This window comes from Etheostoma spectabile, chromosome 7 (genome assembly GCF_008692095.1).
Source record: "Etheostoma spectabile isolate EspeVRDwgs_2016 chromosome 7, UIUC_Espe_1.0, whole genome shotgun sequence".
Classification (NCBI taxonomy): Eukaryota; Metazoa; Chordata; class Actinopteri; order Perciformes; family Percidae; genus Etheostoma; species Etheostoma spectabile.
Window position 1 is genome coordinate 2499959 of NC_045739.1, and position 20478 is coordinate 2520436.

The 20478-nt window shown below is 39.4% G+C and overlaps 2 protein-coding genes across 6 annotated transcripts; both read left to right on the forward strand.

The window, feature by feature from the left end:
- The first annotated feature begins 975 nt into the window (after nt 1-975).
- On the forward strand, nt 976-14613 carry lemd1 (LEM domain containing 1). Of its 5 annotated transcripts, XM_032520241.1 has the most exons (12): nt 976-1224; nt 8379-8523; nt 11320-11422; nt 11596-11730; nt 11822-11890; nt 12208-12275; nt 12393-12548; nt 12772-12858; nt 12994-13086; nt 13217-13300; nt 13601-13674; nt 13884-14613. In XM_032520241.1, exons 3-12 carry the CDS (start codon nt 11341-11343, stop codon nt 14194-14196), a joined length of 1161 nt encoding a protein of 386 aa, XP_032376132.1. In that variant the 5' UTR covers nt 976-1224; nt 8379-8523; nt 11320-11340; the 3' UTR covers nt 14197-14613. The 5 variants fall into 5 exon arrangements, with proteins under 5 accessions (XP_032376132.1, XP_032376131.1, XP_032376133.1 ...); XM_032520240.1 differs by lacking the exons at nt 976-1224; nt 8379-8523 and adding an exon at nt 8998-9391; XM_032520242.1 differs by lacking the exons at nt 976-1224; nt 8379-8523; nt 12772-12858; nt 12994-13086; nt 13217-13300 and adding an exon at nt 9001-9391.
- Nucleotides 14497-20411, forward strand: pm20d1.2 (peptidase M20 domain containing 1, tandem duplicate 2). The gene is made up of 14 exons (XM_032521385.1): nt 14497-14515; nt 14755-15090; nt 15227-15313; nt 16410-16645; nt 16765-16851; nt 16959-17092; nt 17562-17681; nt 17843-17918; nt 17999-18060; nt 18142-18220; nt 18323-18394; nt 18478-18643; nt 18734-18833; nt 19727-20411. The coding sequence occupies exons 1-14, from the start codon at nt 14497-14499 to the stop codon at nt 19854-19856; spliced, it is 1704 nt and encodes a 567-aa protein (XP_032377276.1). The 3' UTR covers nt 19857-20411.
- The last annotated feature ends 67 nt before the right edge of the window (nt 20412-20478 follow it).

Below are 20478 nucleotides of genomic sequence, written 5' to 3' on the forward strand. Positions count from 1 at the left end.
CTGACAAGAGATGCAGTTGCAATAATCCTTTACTCGCTCTACGTGACCGCCTTCCCTCTGTGTCACACAGCTCATCAGCCATTCTGACCAGGACAATGTGATTATCACATCACTCGTTAAAACCTTCAACAAACTGTATCTTTCCTCTGCGTGTGTTTCTTCTGCTTCATTATACAGTAGCTAATTCTCCCTATCTGCCCCTCCTCCTCTCATAGACAGGGGGAGGAGGGTGTATTACTAGAGGAAACGGATGGAGGGGGAGAAAGCTGTGAATGAATGTGGCTCAGAGAGGGGCAACAGCACCTGCTGTCTTCATCCCAAATTCACCAGGCAAAACAGCATTCTCCCTCTACTAGTGATGGACTGTTAGGAGGACAAAGAAGGGAGAAAAGAGGCCCAAACAAAGGCTAAGAGACTGTAAAGACACCAGGATCTTGAAGCCATCACTCATTTGGTAATATTGTTTGGTCCTGGGTTTCTGTCTGAAACCTTACACCTAAACTGTCAATACTGTACATTCAGGCAGGATGACCAAAACAAAGTTCATGCCGGCGTTAGGATGAACATCAATCTAGATGGCAATGATAAAGAAAAGAAAATTTGAGCTTCTGTATACAACTGAGGTATGGGTGACTGGAATATTCAGCAACTGGCTGCAAAGATCAACTAGGGTGCCAGGACTGAAAGGAAGGGAACAAACACAATAGACCGCCCCCCCCCAACCTCAGCCCATCTTTTATCCTTTTCCATCCAGGACCCATGGGCACTCTGCCAACTTGGAATCTTAAGAACTCATTCAGAGAATGCCAAAGAAAAGGACTTGTTTAAAACCGGGACCCATTCTCTCACAGTTTCTTGTTTTTTCCTTACATTTCCCACGTGAAGAGGGATTTCTAGATTGCTGTTTTCTCTGACATTGCATCTGAAGAGGAATGGGGGGAGAGCAGGGTTTCAAGAATTGCCATTCATGTAACGTTTTTGTCAGATTCGTGGTTTGAGAGTATTGTGAGCGAGTGATCTCCTTTCTGAGTCCCCATTCCCCTCTCACACTCTCTCTCTCACTCCCAGTTTTTATTCTGCCTTTACTCTCTCTGTCTCCCCACTCTCGCTCCTGCGCTCACATAGTAACTCCTCCCCCCCACTACCCATTGTCTCTCCATACAGTATTAGGCTGAGGGGATGCCATACTCTTTCCGGCGAGGGACGCAGGAGAGGGAGAAGGAGGTAAGAGTCTGATTTATAGCATAAGAATGCATCCGGTACTTACTGCACGTCACTGTTACTCAGAACTGTAAAGTGTGCCGGACAAAATAGCTTGTTTGGTTTCATCAAGAATGACAGTGAGGATAAGAAGCTGCTTTTTCTGATTCTCTGGGGCTTTCCTGTGTTGTATGCAGTGCTTCATTCAATGTGTTCTGCTTGTCTTGTCTGCCAGTGGAAAGTGTTTAGGTGTGTTTTTTTTTTTTAAATATGAAAGTGGAGTACTGCATAGATAAGAAATCAGGTGCCATCCCTTTCTCTTCATCTTCAACATCAGTGTCTAAATGTGAAATTATGGGATATTAGTCATTTGTATTGTTATATAACTTTGCATCTACAATTGCTTGGAGAAAATGCACACTGCTCTTACTCCTCTATCAAATGAACAGAGGAATGTACTAAAATATATTAAAAATAATCTAAAGCCAATAAAAACATTTGGATACCAACGATTGGCTGAGTTGGCTCCCAGCTGAGAGAGGGACCATGCTTAGGGATCAAAGCTAATCCTCCCTGTGGCTGAGATTCACCTTCTTGTCTGGACAGAGTCTGACACAGGGGCTTTACTAATTTATGCTGAGGCATGCATGAGAACAGGCTCCCAGGAGCTCAGTGGAACTGGGTCTATTTCGGACCTGGGAAAGACTGATTGAGCATACACTTTCCCTCAATCAGTAGGTAATGTTCTCTGTCAAAGGTCATGTGAAAACCCAGCACGCGTGAGGCTAATGAGATCTAAGTTAAGATCTAAGTGATCTAAGATTACTAGACCTAAGATCTAAGTGTGTCCATCTAAGTGTGTTAACAGCTCGATGTTTGGCTAGGCCGACAACCTCACAAACACACTTTACTTTTTTGTGTGTTTCTATCTCTTTAGAGTGCAGTTAGGACATCATGCAAGTATATGAGTGTGGCAAAGCTATGCAAAAAGATGTGGAGCTATCTAACAAAGTGTTTTACTCCCTTGCACTGACAGAACAACTTGAAAACAGGTGCATTAAAAGATGACTAAAAGTGGTTCTCAGTACTGGACAGTTGCAGCCTAGTACAGGAAGCTTTGTGTGCTTGTTCAGAGAGAAAAAAAAAGGAGGCTCAATGGGGCTTTTGTTGTTTGAGTTGGAGACGGCAAAAGCACAAGAAACACTGACTGACAAATACCTGGCCCCTCTGTGCCTCAAATATCTCAGGCTTGCACTTGATACAATGTCAACAAATGCCTCCTCTGTCCTCTAGTAGCCCTTTTCCTCTCTGTCCACAAGATTTTTTTCATGTTTTCATAAAGGCTGCTGTTTTCTGAGCAGACATTTGGTTCAGCAGATTTGGACTGCATAGCTCGGGTGCTGAGTATCAACTCATTGAGGGGTTGAAAGTGGTCCAAAGCACAGTTTAGTGCTTAAAACAGTCTGGTGTTTTAGTCCAGTGTATGAAAACGTTATCCTTTTTATTTGACTTCTTTAAGGTTAAAGAGTTGAGGGAGTATGTATGAAATTATAATGAAATCAATCAAGCATATGAGCAGTTTTTCTGTTCAGCAATAATGCTTGACTCACCAGTATGATGGCTTTGATTAAAGAGGCACGAGAGCTACTGCGTAGAAATGTGAACTTTTTATTAAAAGCGGCTAGGCTTTCTGTGCCCAGTGGTGGAATCAAAATGCTGAGGTAATGATCTCCTTTGTGCTCGTGGTGCTTACTTAATCTGTTCTGATTCAGAAACAGAAGCCTTTTGATTAACATTGCACCTTTAACCTGCAGACATTGATTTAAAACATGGTGCTATATAAATAAAAGTGGATATTGCTGTGAGATTCAAGCATCGGGTAGAGGTCAATTTATTTGAGTTTGTGCTGAACAAAAAAACCAAACAATTCCCTCTGTCTAAAGACTAACAAGACAGTTTTATTTTACTCCCCCGGGCCTCAGATGAATGTTTCTTTGGTCAATTATTCATGTCGATGTGAGTTTTGAATCCTGAATGCTTTCTGCAGCCTGTCCCTGTTTTTTCCTCTTTTTGTTTTCAAGCTTTCAGCCTTCCTTTCTCAACTGCAGCGGTCACTGATTTTGTATTCTTGTCCTCCAACATTAAACCACAACTGTGTCCTATGGCTTTCTATTCCTATGTGAGTTTGTTCTAATATTTCATGTAGGGTTTAAAGCCATCGGATACCCAGTGGACAGTCACCCAGGGAACTGTGTTTGAAGACTTTTTTTTTTACATTATTTTCCAAGATGTCTTCGCTAGAATTTTGTTTAACGCAGCTATTTGTTGCATCTAAAATCTTATTTTATGATAGCATCAAAACTATAGCCGAACATTTACATCAATCCTTGCATTAAACTTTTGGAGTTTTGGGGCAAATACAGATATTTTAAACTGGAGCTAGATATTTTCCTGGAGTTGTTTTTGGGGAAATGACTGCCTGGTTTTCATAAAAGTTGTGACTTAGCAGATGGTCAAGGAAATAAAACTGTTTATTTCCTGCTGCTCTCAGCTGTTCTACAGCTTCCAGAAACAGCTTAGAGTTCTCATTACTTACTACCTGGAAGTTCACTGTGGAAGTCACAGGTCCGTGATGTTCGATGATTTAGGTTAATGACTGGGGGATATGCTAAAAGTAGAAGTTGAGGATTTTTTTTACTCCTATCCTGCTGATCACTTATGATTCCTTGTGAGGACATCCCAATGTTTTCAAACCACTGTCACCCGTCTAGTTCTACCACTTTATGAAGTGTGACATCATTACTGTCTAATTGAGCTTCACCCACATTAACCTACCAATACCAGCACATATGTATACACTGATTTAGACTTATTTCAGAGGTAATACTTGTTTTGTTTTTTACAATTATTATTTTACAGCCATGTCATGATAGCAGCATGTGAATACGAGCATAGTATGCAGCTGTGATATATAGAATATAAATATTCACTAAGTAAGTCATCTTCTCATTCATCCTGTACTTTGTTCATTTATCCAGTGATCAGAAGGAGAGAAGTACTGGAATTAATCATGAATTAATCATGAATCTCATTAATTGAAAGTTAATTGGGCTGACCTGAAGCAGTGCTAAACTGCACTAAACTTTGCTTTTAAAATATCAACATTCAGGAATTCCTCATCTGTTACCATCTTGTTTTTTTGGCTTGACTTTGTACTAGAGTTTTTGGATTTTAATATTATTATCCATTTTGATTGGAGGCCAGATTAGGATAACATTCAACAAGACTATAGAAGTTAAACTGTATCATCTTGGGTACAGGGTGTGCACCTTAGCCATTTTAGCCCCCACTTCTCTGGCAGTAGAGTAGATTTTTCAAAAGGATTCCAAGAGCATTCATGCTTCTGACAGCAATAACTGTGCAACATCTCCTGACTTTGAACTTAGAAGTATCTAATCAGACTTCTTAAATCAAGTCTTAAAGTCTGGGTAAAGCAAAATCAGTGATATATTTTAAAGGCATTATACGTGTTAAAACATGTGAAAAGGCTGTAAACTGTGTAGTACTGAATTGTGGAGTTTGACTGTTGTTCACCATTTTCTTGTTCAGGATTATTTGGGCAGCCTGAAAATCATTCGATGATGGTTTGATGATGCATAACCCCATGTGAGTGCCCCGAGTTTGCTACTTTTCACATGCTCTCTCAGCACTTTCAGTCAAACAACTACAGGAGCAACTGTTAAATGGCACAATCATGTACACATACGCAAAATAGCTTTCACTAACGTACCTTTCAGTCTTTCAGAAGTTACTGCTCACTACTGTGGGTGTGTGCTGTGTGCTGTCTGTCACCGTAAAGCGGCAATCATATTCAGCTCAGGGTGTGTGTTGTCCTACCATAGGCTGGGTGTGCTACTGTGTTAGCTGCTAACAATAGACTGTTCTTCTTAAGGTTATGTGTCCTGGGCTACCACGTGTGTGCTTATTAGACTTAGTGTACTGTATGTGCTAGTGAAGTATCACCTCTTCCTAACTGGACGCTTTGCAAACGAGTGAATATCAGATGTTTTCAGTGTTTCTCAATGAAGATGTCCCAACTTGCTTCATGCGTCGGCGAACAGGCTAAGCGACGTGTTGTTTGTCTAAAGAAAAATCGGCCTGGCTCTTTGCGAAATTTCAAAATCTACATAGAAGCTGCTACACTTTAACTACATAGAAACATGACTGACAAAAGGGACTTCCCTGGGTGCCAGGATAGCTCAGTTGGTAGAGTGGGCGCCCATGGTGTATACAGAGGATTACCGCCCGATGCAGAGATCCTGGGTTCAACTCCAACCAGCTGCCCTTTGTTGCATGTCATTCCCCCTCTCCATTTTCTTCAGCTGTCCTGTTATTGACGGCATAAAAATGCCCCAAAATAATCTTAAAACAAAAGTGACTTCCCTAAGCAACTGTTAGCTGCTTGTTAGCAGAACAATGGTAAGTTTCAGAGGAGCACGACGTGAAAGGCAATGCTGACAGGCTTTTGCATGGATTGTAGTTGTAAAAGAGCCGTGTTAACTAAAAGGCTCTGGATTGTAACAGTAAGAGGGAACGTCACGTTATTTGTACCTTCACTCCTTAGTTAGGCTGCTGTGACCCTCTTTGTGACTGTAGCTGAGTAAAAAACAGTGATTTGAAAGAAAATGGGGAAATGAAAACCATCTCATCCCCATTTGCGGTGCGCAATTGCTCATAGTATATGTGGACACATTTCCATGTTCCATCTGCCACAGTACGCTTGCTCGCTGTATTTTAGGAAGAGGTGTAACAGCGGTAGAGTTTGTTGATACCCAGCGGCTCGTTTTCTGCTCAGAGCCTTCAGCGGACAACCCCCCCTTCCCGGCATCCCAGAGCAGAGAGAGATTTGTTTATTTATTTTAATACCTGATTTTATATGCTTGGCCATTTATTTTAACCATTAGGATTGGGCTGGGTGCTTAATAACACATTTTCCTGTGGTGTGACAGACGCAGAACAAACAATTCTTTTATTATTTTTGCTTTACCGGGACTTAAATTATCTGTACAAAGCAAACATGAGCATGTCAAACTTCAGGCCACTTTAGGGATTTGAGCATTTTTGTAATATGCGTACACCTCGCTTGGTTTTCAAACATATTCTATGACATATTCTGTGTCATAATGTTTAATACCACAATTCTAACTTTTAATCTACTGTATTTTCATTTTTTTTTTTTTTGCTTTGACATTTTTCTTTGAAACCGTAACAGTAAACCATTACATACCAACAAAGCAGATCACTATACTTTACAAATTTTAACAAACAAAAGTTATGTTCACATTCACCGTTACTTACCAAAATACATTGCAACAAAGGTGATGCATTGCAGCATATAGAGGCATGTTACCACCACCTGTTAATCACTGCAATAGTAGGAAACCACTGAAAGGACTGTCACCCTTGTACATGTGCATCATTGTGAGCAAGCACAAGATAAACAAAAAAAAGGGGACCCACTCATAGGCTGCATCTCATAACCCTTATTAGACAGCTCCTTGACTCCTAGTTCTTCGGCTGAAACGGAAGTTGTTATGTCCCTCCTGGATAAAGGCCGAAGAGCTTTGAGATGCAGAGCTCTTATTTCTGTCCCAAGAAGCGAGGAGCGAGCATGGAGGATGGATCACCGAAGAACTACACGAGGAGAGCATCCTTCCAGGAAGCCGTGCAGCTGAAGGAGTAAGCTCAAAAATTCATGAGACGCTTCAGAGGAAAGGACAACTCATCCCTCTACAACACATTTGCTCGTTGCCTCTCTCCTCCCATGATTTCCTCACGTCTTTCTTGTGCCTCCTCGCGCAAGATTCAAGATTCAAGATATTTATTTGTCATATGCACAGATTTTACACCATGCAATGAAATTCTTAAGTTGCAACGTTTCCCACAATATAAAAATGTACACAATATACACACAATGTATTTAAAAGATTCAGGTATAAAATTGCATGCAAAGGACTAAGAGGGGAGGAAAGTAGGAGAGTGGAGGACTCGAGGAGACAGTTTAGGGGTTATGAGATACAAGCATATAGTAGGACAGCGCCATTAGAGGTTAAAAGATTCCACAGAGAAACTTTTGCATACCAAAACATACAAAAAGCTGCTTGTTTTCAAGCAGCTTTTTGTATGTTTTGGTACAACACTGTGTGTCAATGTTAAAATGTGTCCCTCAACAATTACGTGGAAACACTTAGAAATTTACGTAGGCCAATTTGATAAAATGATAAAACAGTTGTTTTCTATCCCCTTTCAGTGGAAAACCAATGTTGTTTTTCTCAGTGTTGATCTAATCTAAAAATGGTACAGTTCATGTTTTTTTACCAGCACAGCAGGTGATCAAGTCTGTTCAACTTCAACTCTAATTTCACTGCGTTGCAAACACCTGCTGCCTTGTCCTTTCACATTTACACGCACAAAGCAGCAAGATAGCAAAGTCTTCTAATTAAATATCTTTTAGCTGATTTGTACGATTTGCAATAAGCAAAAACAACACATCTATTGCTCATCCATTTTTTTTCCATTTGGCTTTATTTATTCACATTTTGACCGACATAAAGGGTTATTCAAGGAATACGGTCCTGTGGGGAACATCTTATGCTGTTTTAATTAGTTTTAAACGTTCTTGTGTTCTTGTTTTTTTTCACCAAAAGCAAAACAAGAAGGGACTATTTGCTCTAAAAACTCCCCCATTATAATTATTATTACTTGTAGTACCTACTGTTTTCTCCTAAAACAGGGACCCAATTCATTCAGCAGGATAACTGCAGGGAAACAGCTCTTTACTTCCAGATGTTAGGGGGTACGGGTTGTTGAGTATTACTCAACACATGGGTTCAATATTCATGTTTTTTGAGAAAACCCCCAGATGTATGTATACCATGACCTGGGTTTTTTTATATTCTAACCTACCAGGGGATTTCATTCATTTCATACTGATAAGATCCTTGAAAGCACCAGAGGCCCGTTCCAAGAAGCAAGTTCAGTGAGTTGTAGCTCGACCACTAATTACAGGTTTTTCAGATAATCAACTTGTTGGAACAGATGCCTGCTTATAGTATATGGCAAGCCCTGCCTTACAGAAAATGACCTGAACAAGTGTTTTGTTTACTATCTGTTAACAGATGTTAGGAAAGGATCACTCACCTCTTCTACCTGCACTAGGCGGACGCACCACTAAAGTGAGAATGCAGCAGCAGCAGCAGCAGGATGGACCAGAGAGACAACTCCAACAGCAAGCAAAGCCCAGGTTAAACCTGGAGGACAAAGGTACACTGGCTGGAGAAATGCACATTGAAAACTAAAGAGTTTGAACTACTTTTCAACATTTGGGGTTCCCAATAGACTTTTTCACTGAATTAATGTTGACAAAGCCAAGGTGTTAATAATAAAATTAATTTTAACGAACTACATTGCTGGCTCACTGTCCAATCCATGCACTGTCCAACCACTGTCATGACCTGGAGATAGCTATTGTTAAAGTTACATACCCTAACACTTGTGCTGTTCCTACTATGTCTAACATCACTGAAAGCCCTAAGCTATATAATTTAATCCAGTTTAACTGGACTGGATGTTGGCAGCTCGACTTCCACATTCACTGGGATCCGGCAGGCTTCCATGCTGCAATAAACACATAACGTTTGCCAACTTTCCTTTTCATAATTCATAATTCATTTTAACATCGTTGAATAAAAATGAAGAATCAATTTGAATGCAAACTTCGTATGACTTAAAAGCTATTTAACTACACACAGTGCTTGTCAGTAATGACATGCAAAGCTCCGGTTGCTGTCAATCAAGAGGTTTGTTGCAGCTGTTCCCAGTTGAGTCAGTGTGATCCCCAGACCACCGCCGAGGGGTTCTCCGACCAGCTCTCGGCTTCGTTTCACTTAAAAGACGTCTTTATACAAATAGAAAGAAGTTTTGTTTTTTTGGTGACATGTCGCGGTTTGTGGAGGCCCCTGCTCAGCTCTCTATATCTCGACTGAAGTCCGATTTAGTAGCCCATAATGTAGCGCTGCCACCTGCCAAGAGCAAAAAGGTGGTTTATGTGGAGTTGCACTTACAACACATCGATCTGAAAAACGCGGCGGATTTCTCCAGCGACGAGGAGGATCAAGTACAAGATGTGGCAGTGAGTTGATCAAACTCTTGGTGTTTTGCACCCGAATATTGTTAGAATTGACTTTCTGCAGGGGCGGAGCTGCTGGGGCTGCGGCCCTCACTGTGTCCCCGGATCTTCTAACTTTAAATGACTTCAACTGTGGGCCATTCCCCCCCACTCTCTCTGACTGGCCTGGAAAACCAATGGAGCAGAAGTTTAATAACTGGGGAATACTGCCATTCATTCTGGGAACTCCTATTCTACTTATGTCATGTTACGCCTCACTTAAAATCATCATTGGAGGGTTTTTGCTTGTTGTTGGCAGGAGTGAACAGTTAATCAACATTTGTTGTTCTTGGTTTTAACCCTCATGTTGTCCTTGGGTCAAATTGACTCGTTTTCCTAAATAAGTGTTCTTTTTAATTACCCAAAATAACTTGATTAATTCCACTGCATTACACGCTCTATGGCAAGTATAAATCTCTACTTTCATTAATTTTGGGGTGTCTTTTTCAATTTTATAGCATTTGAAAAGTGTTTTTGAAATAGTATTGATTAAAAGTTAACATATTCCAGTCTGTTATTATCCTTAATATAGCGTTACATTCCTTTAATTTTAGTCCAAATAATTCCTAATTTAGGCTTTTCTAACTCAAACATTAGATATAACTTCTTATAAATGAGGTTTGTTGACCATAAATTCAAAAAAATAGCCGTAGCCTACAACTAAAGTTAATAAGTTAGTGTTATTTAGTGTTGAAAACGTCAACAAAAATGACGAACATTGTAAAAATGTGTCAAGTGTTGAAAATGGGACAAAAACGTAAGAAAAAGTTAAAAACATTGATAAAAAGCATCACAACAAAAGTGTTGATTTTCCGTTTTGACGGGAAAACAACACCAGGGTTAAGATGATGAAGACCTGTTACCAGATAGGATGTATAGGCATTTAAAGAAGTGTTGTTCCTCGGCAGCTATCATGTTTTCCCAAATGATAGACATATTTGCTGGCATTCTATTATCGTAAGTGCCTGGAAAAGAATAGTGGATATTTGATGTCCTTGACCACTGAGCCACCAGCTGTATGGTTGGTAAAGATTTACATGAGGCGTTTCAGTAGAAGGCTTCTGCCATTACATCCGTGCTTGCCACACCTGTCACAGTCATTCATGTGTGCCAAGACGAGAAGCAGCACTTGAAATCTGGAAGTTGTCTCTGAGCTTTGTCGTGGGGTAGAAAAGCTGTCTGTCTGTTTGGGCCGATTGTGTTTAGTCTATTTAGAGACAGCCTCTGCTTTAAAATCAGCAGTACTGTAAAGTCAGGGTAGAGTTTCCCATTTTAAGTGCTGCGAGACATGCACTCGAGTCTGAGCTGAAATAACATAATAATTGAGTCAATTACATTAGTTTTAATCAGTCAAGAAAATTAATTGGCCACTAGTTTGATATTCAATTAAGTGTTTTAAGTCATTTTTTAGCAACATTTCATAGACCAAATTATTAACAGATTTAAATATTAAAACAATCGGCAGATTGATCAATAGGGACAATAATAGTAATGCAGCCAGCCTGACTGGTAGTTGTGGATTTTCAAATGTTGTTATGAGGCGCTATAAGATAAGTGTTTTACAGTTGAACAATGAACCTATCGTAGTTTTCTCCCAGTTGATTTTTGAAAACAAGCCAGTATAAATGATAATACAGGCCCTCTGAAAGACCATAAACCATTTTTTTTAAATTAAATCTTTTTGGAGTTATTCAGAATAGGTAAATGTCATTTAAGTAGAATATTCATGCAGTACCATAATTAGATGGATTTGATAAGATTTGTGAGCTGCAGCCTCAGCAGTTTTTGTCAATGCTCTAAATCACACAACTGTAAACTGCTGGCATTCAAGCTGCAGCTGTTGTCATGTCTTGAACAGCATTCACTAAATTCAGCAAATTTCATTTTGTAAGGACGAGGAGGAGTATACAGAGATGCCCGACCCGAGTGGTTTGACCGATGATGAGCTCAAGGCCGCACTGCTCGAACACGGGTTTAAAGCTGGGCCCATAGTCGGTGAGGTTGCACTAAACGCTGTCTTGAAATAATTTTTCATTGTAGGAATAGGTTTCCTGCCATCAAAATGCACATTTGTGTTTTTATCAGTGTGTTAACACCTAATGTTTACATTTCAGTTTTTAGGTCTGTCCCTTTTGTTAAAAACTAATTGTATTGTTTGTCTGTGCTAGAGACCACCAGAGCCCTGTATGAGAAGAAGCTGAGGAAACTGCTCCAGTCCAATGGACGTGGCTGTCTGAATGGAGTAGAGAAAGGTGTTTTATACTCTGACGATGAAGAAGAAGAGGAGGAGGACAAAGAATTGGGTATGACCAGAAATGTTGGTTTTTGTTTTGTTTTGTTATGGTTGGCATCAGATAATCATATGCTTTGTATTATTTTCTGTGACTTGGACAGGTTCCGAAGAAGAAGAAGAAGAAGAAAAGACAGTTAAAGAGTCAGACCAGGCACAACAAGGGAGTAGCCAGCAGGTGAGAAAGCTGTAGGAAGTTCTTGCTATCTTAGTTAAATGATTTATGCTATGCTATGTTAATGACCGGTACCGCTTGAATTGTCTGAAATTCAGGACCTCGTACTTACTGTATACTTTTGCTGGTTAATAGATGGTTTTGTGTTGTTTCTTATCCTCAGCTGTGTTGAAATAATACTTCCCTACAGTGCCACTTAGTGGTTCAACTGTAAACTTGTGTTCTAACCTAACTCAAAGTGTTCACTCTCTGGAAGAAGCACTTGCATTTTGAACGTTTCTGTGTTTACGTTTTTAAAATGTTGTTACTTTTCATAGGTAGAGTTGTGTTTTCAGAACGGTGGTTTTGTTTACCCGCAGTGCTTTTTACCCTCATCAAGGCTGGTAAATACTACAGATGTTCATATCTTTTGCACAGAATTCTGTCAAACTGAATGCTCAGGAGACACTGATGTGTTTGGTTTTTTTTCTTCTTCATTTGATTGGGTTGGTCTTTTGTAGCAAGCTCATGCTTCCAGAAACAGTGAACCTAGTCCCAAGTGGAATTCAGGGAATGCGGTACAATCATCGGAGCAAAGTCGGCCTCGCTGCTCACAGATTTCAGTAGGAATTAGTAGAGCATCCTCTGTAGATCAGCACTCGGGATTAGGATCAGGGGTAGGCTGGTTTTATCTCATTTCTTCTGTGGACTTAAAATTCTCTGCATTCCTTGCTTGAACTATATTGTGTGTCCTTCTCAAGCCACCAGTGGGGTATTTTCCTGTTGATTTACAATGATGGGCATGGCATCTCACTGGTGTGTAGATTGTGTGATGAATAATACCTGTTTGTGGTGGTGGTGGTGTTGTTGTTGTTAATATGATAATACTAATCCTTGCAGTTTCCACCTGGATCCCAATCAGTTATGCCCAATGCTGAATCATCAATGTCCTCTCAGGCCTTCAGCATCACTCACATGGTTGAGGAGGAAAGTTAATATTAGAGGTTTTTAAATCCACATTCCTCATCTTAAAAAGTGACCATTTTATTTTATGTGTTTGGTTGTGAGTAATTGTCGCTGCAGTGCTTGCTCAGTCATGTACATTGTCCCCCTAAACAACAGATGGAAAGTCGGAGATCACTCTCTACTAGCTCAGACACTGAGAGAGAGTGGACTGGGAGCAATGTGCAGAAACATTGGTCGCGGTCCAACAGGGTCAGTAGTGCTCACATGGTTCAGTCCCACTTTAAGCCTGAATGTTGGTGGTGGTTAAGGTTGTTGGAGAGGTTTGCTGGAGGAAATTAAAACAGCAAAAATTATAATCTGTTACGTCTCCTTTCCTTAGCTGGACATGTCAATTGTGGACACTATGAAGAACCAGTCCCTGTACTACACTCCCAAGGCATCTCCTTACAAAAGGAAAATGAAGGCACATACAGTACATGATTCATTTTTCGCTTTTTTAATCCATATCACTTGACGGGGGTGTGAGCATTGTCTACTATAACATACTTTGTCTGTGTAACTCCTTTCATATGTCAGTGGTACAATGTGTAACCCAAGCTAGAAAATAAAACACACTAAATTTAACAATTGCTTTTACAATCACCCTTTTCTTTCCTTTCTACCTGACTTGCTGGGCCTCTGTCTCCTTTGGACTCTGCTGTCTGGGAAATAGTTATCTTTTTCTCTGGTCCACTTTGAGAGTAATTTCTGCTTTCTTTTCTAGCTTCCTCAGGAGCCTGTTAAGGATACCATTAAGAACATGTTTCCAAACACTGACGCCATGACCCCAGGGATCTAGTAAGTGTGAACACCAGCACTATTACAATGTGACAATTAGAAACTTTTCACAGCTTTCTAAATTGTTGAATGAGAATAGGATTTGTCTGAAGTACAAGAAATGTACAGGAATGGTGATTGACACATGGACAACTTGCATAGTGGCACACACCGACACATGGTAGGAGTTTTGGAATTGGGTTCTCAACACACATACTGTCATATTTCAGCGCTACTCGTCGGAGACCTATCAAGGGCGCAGCAGGGAGACCTGTCCAGTATGCATACCCAGTCACTCCTGTCAGTCCCATGACCCTGGAAAAACGAGAGGTGGAGCGCCGCCTTGTGCCCATTCAGATACAGATTTTGGTCTTCCTTATAGTGACATGTCTTCTGTACTTCATTTATGTCTGTGTTGAGGACAACTCATTCAGTTCAGCTGTTGCCTTACTGGACAGTCTTTACCAACAGTCAGACAGTCAGGAGGGGCTTTTGCTTCAGGCTGAGACACAGGACGTACCAGCTCTCTCTGGACAGGATTAACTGTGTTTTTTAATCCTCTACATTGACTTACATGTGAGGGTTGATATTTTTTTTTTTGGGTGATGCAAACCATAAGGACCTTGTATTGGGATATCTTCAGGGGACCCATATTGCTTTATAATTGACTATTTGTGTGTCTGTGCTAACCATAAAGTCTAGTTTTACAGTTCTGTTTTTCTAATGGATATGTTACCAAAGTGCTCTTAATAGTGTAGTTGAAACAATTGCTAAAACATGGAAATTAAGTTGAGACTTTAGATTTTCTCAAATGTATTACAAATAATTCTATAAATGTATTAAATGTACTTACCCACATTGTGTAATATCATGGTTGCTTTTCAGTGAATCTGTGTTACTGTACGTGTAGCCTGTGTATTTTTTAAACATTTGAATTTTCAATAAAGTTTTGCCTCATAGTTTTTTTGTGTGCAAATTAAAGCTAATTAAAAATACAATTAAAGACATGTTGCCACATACGAATCAGCAGGGATTGTTTTACATTTTATTCGGAATAGTCATGTGAATTGGCTGTAAAATATAGTCTATGGTCATGTGCAGTGCAAGTCTTATTGCCGCCAGCAGGTGACTCTCATTCAACAAACACGAACTCGAGTCTGCACCATAGTCTGCACACAGTCACAGTCAACGAGTTCCGCCTGTCACAAGAGACAACAAAGACAGACTCGGCTCCAAAGTTCAAAATGTTCAAGTGTTTAAAGATTATTATTATTAGTTTTCTCATTACAGTGATATTGCTATTTACCATAGCATCTATCAGGACCCTTTCACTGGACGTAAATGTCGGACTTCAACTCGCACGTTGGGAAAAGACTAACAACATTTCACTTGTAATAGACCACCACCAGAGAGAGGAGCTTCTTGCACATTTTAAAGGTAATTTTTTTGCTTGCTAGTCGGTAAAGTATATGTCAAATTACCGTTACCCTGTGTGGAAAGTAGTTAGTTAAAAGACATGTGGGGAAGCCACCACTGACAGACGTTTACGTTATAATCTCTGTTTATTATCCAGGGGCTATCCGGATCCCCACTGTGTCATTCTCAGAGAAGGAGAGCAACGCCACCGCACTACGTGAATTTGACAGGTTCCTCCGAAAAGGTAAGTAAAATATGTGAGACTAAATTGTCTTTACTAGTAACGTTAGCGTTAGTCATTAATGTGTTCACCGTGTAGACTACTCGCACGACGTTACTTCACAACAGTTTGCTAACGTCAAACAGTTAAAGGTGAGCTGTTTAGTCCAATTTAGCTAAAAACTAGAGCTTACGTTACATGACGTTAGATGTAGCTAGCTAATTTAAGTTAGCTAGCTAGTGTGCATTTTCAGATCCCCATTTAAATTTTTCACCTTCATAACTGATAATTGTTTATTACACACATCAGAGCCTTAGCTATATTCTTTAAGGAAAGGTTTTCTAGCTACATTTTAAAATTAAGAGTGACGTTAACCTTCAGCAGATTAATTGTAACATTAAAGTTATTATTAAACTTACTAACGTTAATGTGATTGATAGCTTAGCTAACAGTTAGCTAATTAGCTACTCTTTCATGTGACATTTCAATATTGAAATGTTTTCTCAATAATAATGTTTCTAGTGAAATTGTTTTTTTCAACTAGTTAGCTAACTGTACAAAACTTGAGCCATTCAGTTTACTAGCTAGCTATCATATAGATAGCTATCTAGCCTCAAGTCTTTGGAATTTTTGCTTAAATAATTTTAATAATATAGTGTATTTTATTTTAATCAGTTATCAAAATACCTGTCCATTACCTTTCCATTACTTTTGTTTGATTGAATAGCTAATTCATTAGTCAACAAATTATTTTAGCTGCATTGCATAACAAAGTCAGACATGTTGAAAGGGGCTTGTATGAGGAATTAAACCGGTATATAATTTTTTTTCAAAATAAAAAACAATGGTCAGAATTTAGCAAAGTTAGAGTCAGAGATATCACAGCCTTCAGTCCTTTGTATGGGCTAAGCTCCAAATACTTTGAATCCTAAATTTTCCATAATGCAAACAAAAGCATATTTTTCTGATAGCATCCTCAGGGTTATTTTTGCACACTCTAGAGTGACAGAACAAATTAAGCAACTTTTTTTCATCGGCTAAGTATTAAACTGACCTTTAATTTGTAAAATAGACGGAGTTCCACCTATTAAGCTTGCAAGTACTCTTCTTCCTTTGTCAGCCTTCCCAACAGTTTTCTCTTCAAGCTTGGTTCGTCATGAATTGGTGGCAAACTACAGCCACCTGTTTTCGGTGCAAGGATCACAGCCTGACCTGCTGCCATACCTGCTGCTGGCCCACATTGATGTAGTCCCTGCCTCAGAATCGGATGGCTGGGAGGCCCCACCATTTTCTGCCAAGGAGATAGATGGCTTTATCTATGGTAGAGGGACCATAGACGATAAGGGCTCTTTAATGGTGAGAGAACATGTGATAATGTGTTTGATATTGCTATTAAACAGAGTTGAATTACAGTATATACTTATCAGCCTCTAATGTGCCAGCCAGACTAAACTGATATGCTTAATTTATTCCAGGGAATACTTCAGGCATTGGAGTACTTGCTGATAAAAGGCTATGCTCCACGCAGAGGATTTTACGTTGGTCTTGGTCATGATGAAGAAGTACTTCAAATATTTATCACACTCTTATGAACTTTTTGAAATTGTGAACCTAAATAAGATTTAAAATATATCTGAATATATGTGTTCTTCAATATTAATTTTTAAAGGTCAGTGGTTACAAGGGGGCAATGAACATAGTGCGTGTACTGAAGCAGAGAAGTGTGCAGCTGTTGTTTGTCCTGGACGAGGGCCTGGCTGTACTTGATGGAGTCATCAGTGGTCTGGAAGGACCTGCTGCACTGTGAGAACCTGTCATGCTCTAGTGTAAACATGATATTTAGTTGAGCTTTTCCATTGTAAAAAGAGACCAATTTGGCTTGATACCACAACAGAACTCATAAGCATAGCATAAAATTGTGTAAAATAATAGGGCTATACTGTTTTTTTTTTTTTTTTTTTAAGGCTAAGTAGTTTGCATGTGGTAAAGTCTGCAAAATGCACTGGGTGGCAGTGTTTTCCCATATAGGCACACATTTGCACATATAGGCACAATTAAAAGTCCCACAGTACAAATTCCAGTCCTGCTCCTAAACTTATCATTATTAGTAGTTAATGAAACCGAAAAACAATATTTGGAATGATCAGTCATTTGGGAAATAAAATACAGAATCAGATAATCTGCACACTGCCAAAAAACGGCCCTAAAATATATTGGTGATTTAGTTAATGTCTGTGGTGAATTCTGTGTTTTATGTGTACTTGTTTTGTAGAATTGGGATAAGTGAAAAGGGTTCAGCCACTGTGAAGCTTAGTGTGTCTATGCGCCCCGGTCACTCCTCGATGCCTCCCAGTGAGTCCAGCATTGGGATCTTGGCTGCAGCAGTCAAAAGGTGAGAGTTACATTTTTTTTCAAATTGACATGATGAATTTTCAGTTTTTTGGTCTTTGTGTCAATGCTGTACCATATGTTTTACTACATTCTACATGTTTATCTCCCTTCAACAAAAACACACATTCTTAGACTTTAACATGGCCATGCTTTTTCCCTCAGACTAGAGGAGAACCCTATGCCGAGATTATTTGGTCACGGGCCTGAACGTGGAACATTTGAGCATCTGGCGCATAAGGTAAAAGAAACCAACTACTCATTACATCTGATAAAAGCATATAAGATTCCTCCCTGTATTTACTCATTCTTTGTCTTCAGTTTGGGCTCCCAATGAAGTTCATAATGTCAAACTTGTGGCTGTTCGCCCCACTACTGGGCAGGTAATTGCATCTTTAATTCCTTTAAGAATGTTCTCTCCTGATTATATCCATTGGAATAAATCTGCATGTTTTATGTTACAGGGTACTTGAAAGAAAACCAGACACTAATGCTTTTGTAAGGACAACCACAGCAGTCACCATGTTTAATGCAGGAGTTAAGGTATAGTCATTCATTACGAAAAAGGGGATAATTCACAGGAAATTAGATTACAAGCAATACAGTTTTCCTTAGTATGAACCTTAATTATTTCCCACTATGTAGGTGAACGTCATCCCTGCCCTCGCTGAAGCTTATGTAAATCTGCGAATCCACTCAGCACAGTCATTACAAGAGGTAGAGTCAGAAGTTTGAGTCTACTTTTGAGAATTCCTGATGTCTATGTGTATATTTTGAGTTGAATTAGCTGTCTCGTCTAGGTTCTGGACCTAATCCAGTCTGCAGTGGGGGACCAACGAGTGAAGATAGAGCTTGTTAATGGGTTTGACCCTCTGCCTGTGAGCTCTGCAGATGAAAAGTCCTTTGGCTTTCAGATCATTAAGAAAACTGTGCTGGACACGTTTCCAACAGTAACAGTTGCTCCAGGTAGAATCCAGATATTTTTAATTGTGTAACGTGGGGATTAAGGTATAAAAGTATTTTGCAAGTGTTTTAATATATTTTTTGAATATGCAGGTATCTGTATTGGGAACACAGACAGTCGGCACTTCAAAGACCTGACAAATGATATTTATCGCTTTGCCCCAATCTGGTTTAAACCAGGTGATGCTCAGAGGTAAGGATATAGTTTGTCTAACACTGAATAAAAAAGCTTTCTGCAGTTAATATAAAGAACTGCTTGAACGGAGTCACACGTTAATGTTACAAACTTGTGATGTAACAGTGTGACTTACTTATACCGACCTTAAAAGGAACAGTCTAGACTAATTTGTGGTGGGCTGCCACACATTGTGTGTATTACTATTTTTTAACGCAATTGAAAACATGCATTCTTTCAGCTGTATTTTCTTTCCCTGCTCTCCTCAGTCTCTCCGTCACTCTTCATACACATACACGGCCCCTCCCTTCCGTGCACGTAGCGTCTATCTGCATGAAAACAGTGTTGCCAACTCAGCAACTTTGTCGCTAGATTGAGCAACTTGTGACTTTTTTTCACAAGACTAGCCACAAATCTGGCGACTTTCTGTAAAAAAGACAGCGACTTTCTGTAAAAAATGTCGACAGTATTGTCCAGCGAGCATGCAAGATATTCCTCTCCTGCATAGGCAGATCGAAAGGTGAGAAGGGACAGGGTGCGGGGCGGGTGTAGGTCTGAGAGACAGCGGGACGTGACGAGAAAGACGGCGCTGAGCTGGACTGGCCCTGGGCCAGCCAGCCTTCTTGAAAATTCTTTATAGATCATTTTATTTCCTTTTGTAGAATAGATTTTTTACTTCAAAGAGAGGCTACCTAAGTAATAATTATAAGGTAAAATGAATTCCTGTATTGGATTTGTTTGTTTTTGGTTATTTCTCTAAAGCGTTCTAAACCTTGCTGACACAACCACTAAGCTTTATGCAAATAATTGACATTACACACATGCAAATGAGTGTATGCTGAGCGTGTCAAAGCATGAGGACATCAATTTAATTACTTTCTTACTTTGTACGTTTTTTTTCTTCATCTTAGATTCCATGGCATCAATGAACGGATTTCCAAAAAGAACTACGAGGAACTTATAGAATTTTATTTCAGTTTGATTCAAAACTCTGACATTCAGAAGCTCCCTGAGCCCCACAGCTCTGTCCATGAACTCTAAAGACTATACAACATGTATAACAAGTCTAACAAATGCAATTCAAAAGCCTGTGTTATTGTTAGTCTAAATAATTTCAACAGCAACAACCAGGACCTTGACTTACTGTTTAGTCACTAACTTTTAAACAAAATGTGATTCTGCGTTTTAGAGCTGGGGGGTTGCATTTTCAATTCCATTTACAGTAAACAACAGATGCCTTTGTTGCGATGCATTGATCACGGCATAACTATGTGAAGCTTCTTTGCATTTGTGATTAAGGTTTGTGCAGAAGACTGCTGTGGTGATTCTTGGATGTAACGATGGTATAATTTTATTTAGAACTAATTTACGTTTGGCAGCCAATAATACTGTAGTTCTTAAAATGATGATGAACGAAAATTGTCACATAAATATTTTTCATCTGCTCATAAGACAATATAAATTTATGCTTTTTCTGTGAAAATGCTGAAGGGTGAATTTTTTTTTTTACTGACTATTTAAAATAAATTGTAATTTGAATTTGCACACAATCTCTTAGACAGGCATTGTTTAAAAATACCACAACTTTTAATAATATGCTTGTTGTCATGTGATATCTTTTATTTAATCCTGGACATAATACAAAATCTAATTTTCCCAAATG

What these genes read in the sequence shown, in the direction of transcription:
- lemd1 (XM_032520240.1), top strand. Translation starts at nt 9,197, where the DNA reads ATGTCGCGGTTTGTGGAGGCCCCTGCTCAGCTCTCTATATCTCGACTG. An exon ending in ATCAAGTACAAGATGTGGCA is followed by an intron (nt 9,392 to 11,319) that starts GTGAGTTGATCA and finishes TCATTTTGTAAG; the next exon opens with GACGAGGAGGAGTATACAGA. An exon ending in TTTTACCCTCATCAAGGCTG is followed by an intron (nt 12,276 to 12,392) that starts GTAAATACTACA and finishes GGTCTTTTGTAG; the next exon opens with CAAGCTCATGCTTCCAGAAA.
- pm20d1.2 (XM_032521385.1), top strand. An exon ending in TTGAGCATCTGGCGCATAAG is followed by an intron (nt 17,919 to 17,998) that starts GTAAAAGAAACC and finishes CTTTGTCTTCAG; the next exon opens with TTTGGGCTCCCAATGAAGTT. An exon ending in TGTTTAATGCAGGAGTTAAG is followed by an intron (nt 18,221 to 18,322) that starts GTATAGTCATTC and finishes CCCACTATGTAG; the next exon opens with GTGAACGTCATCCCTGCCCT.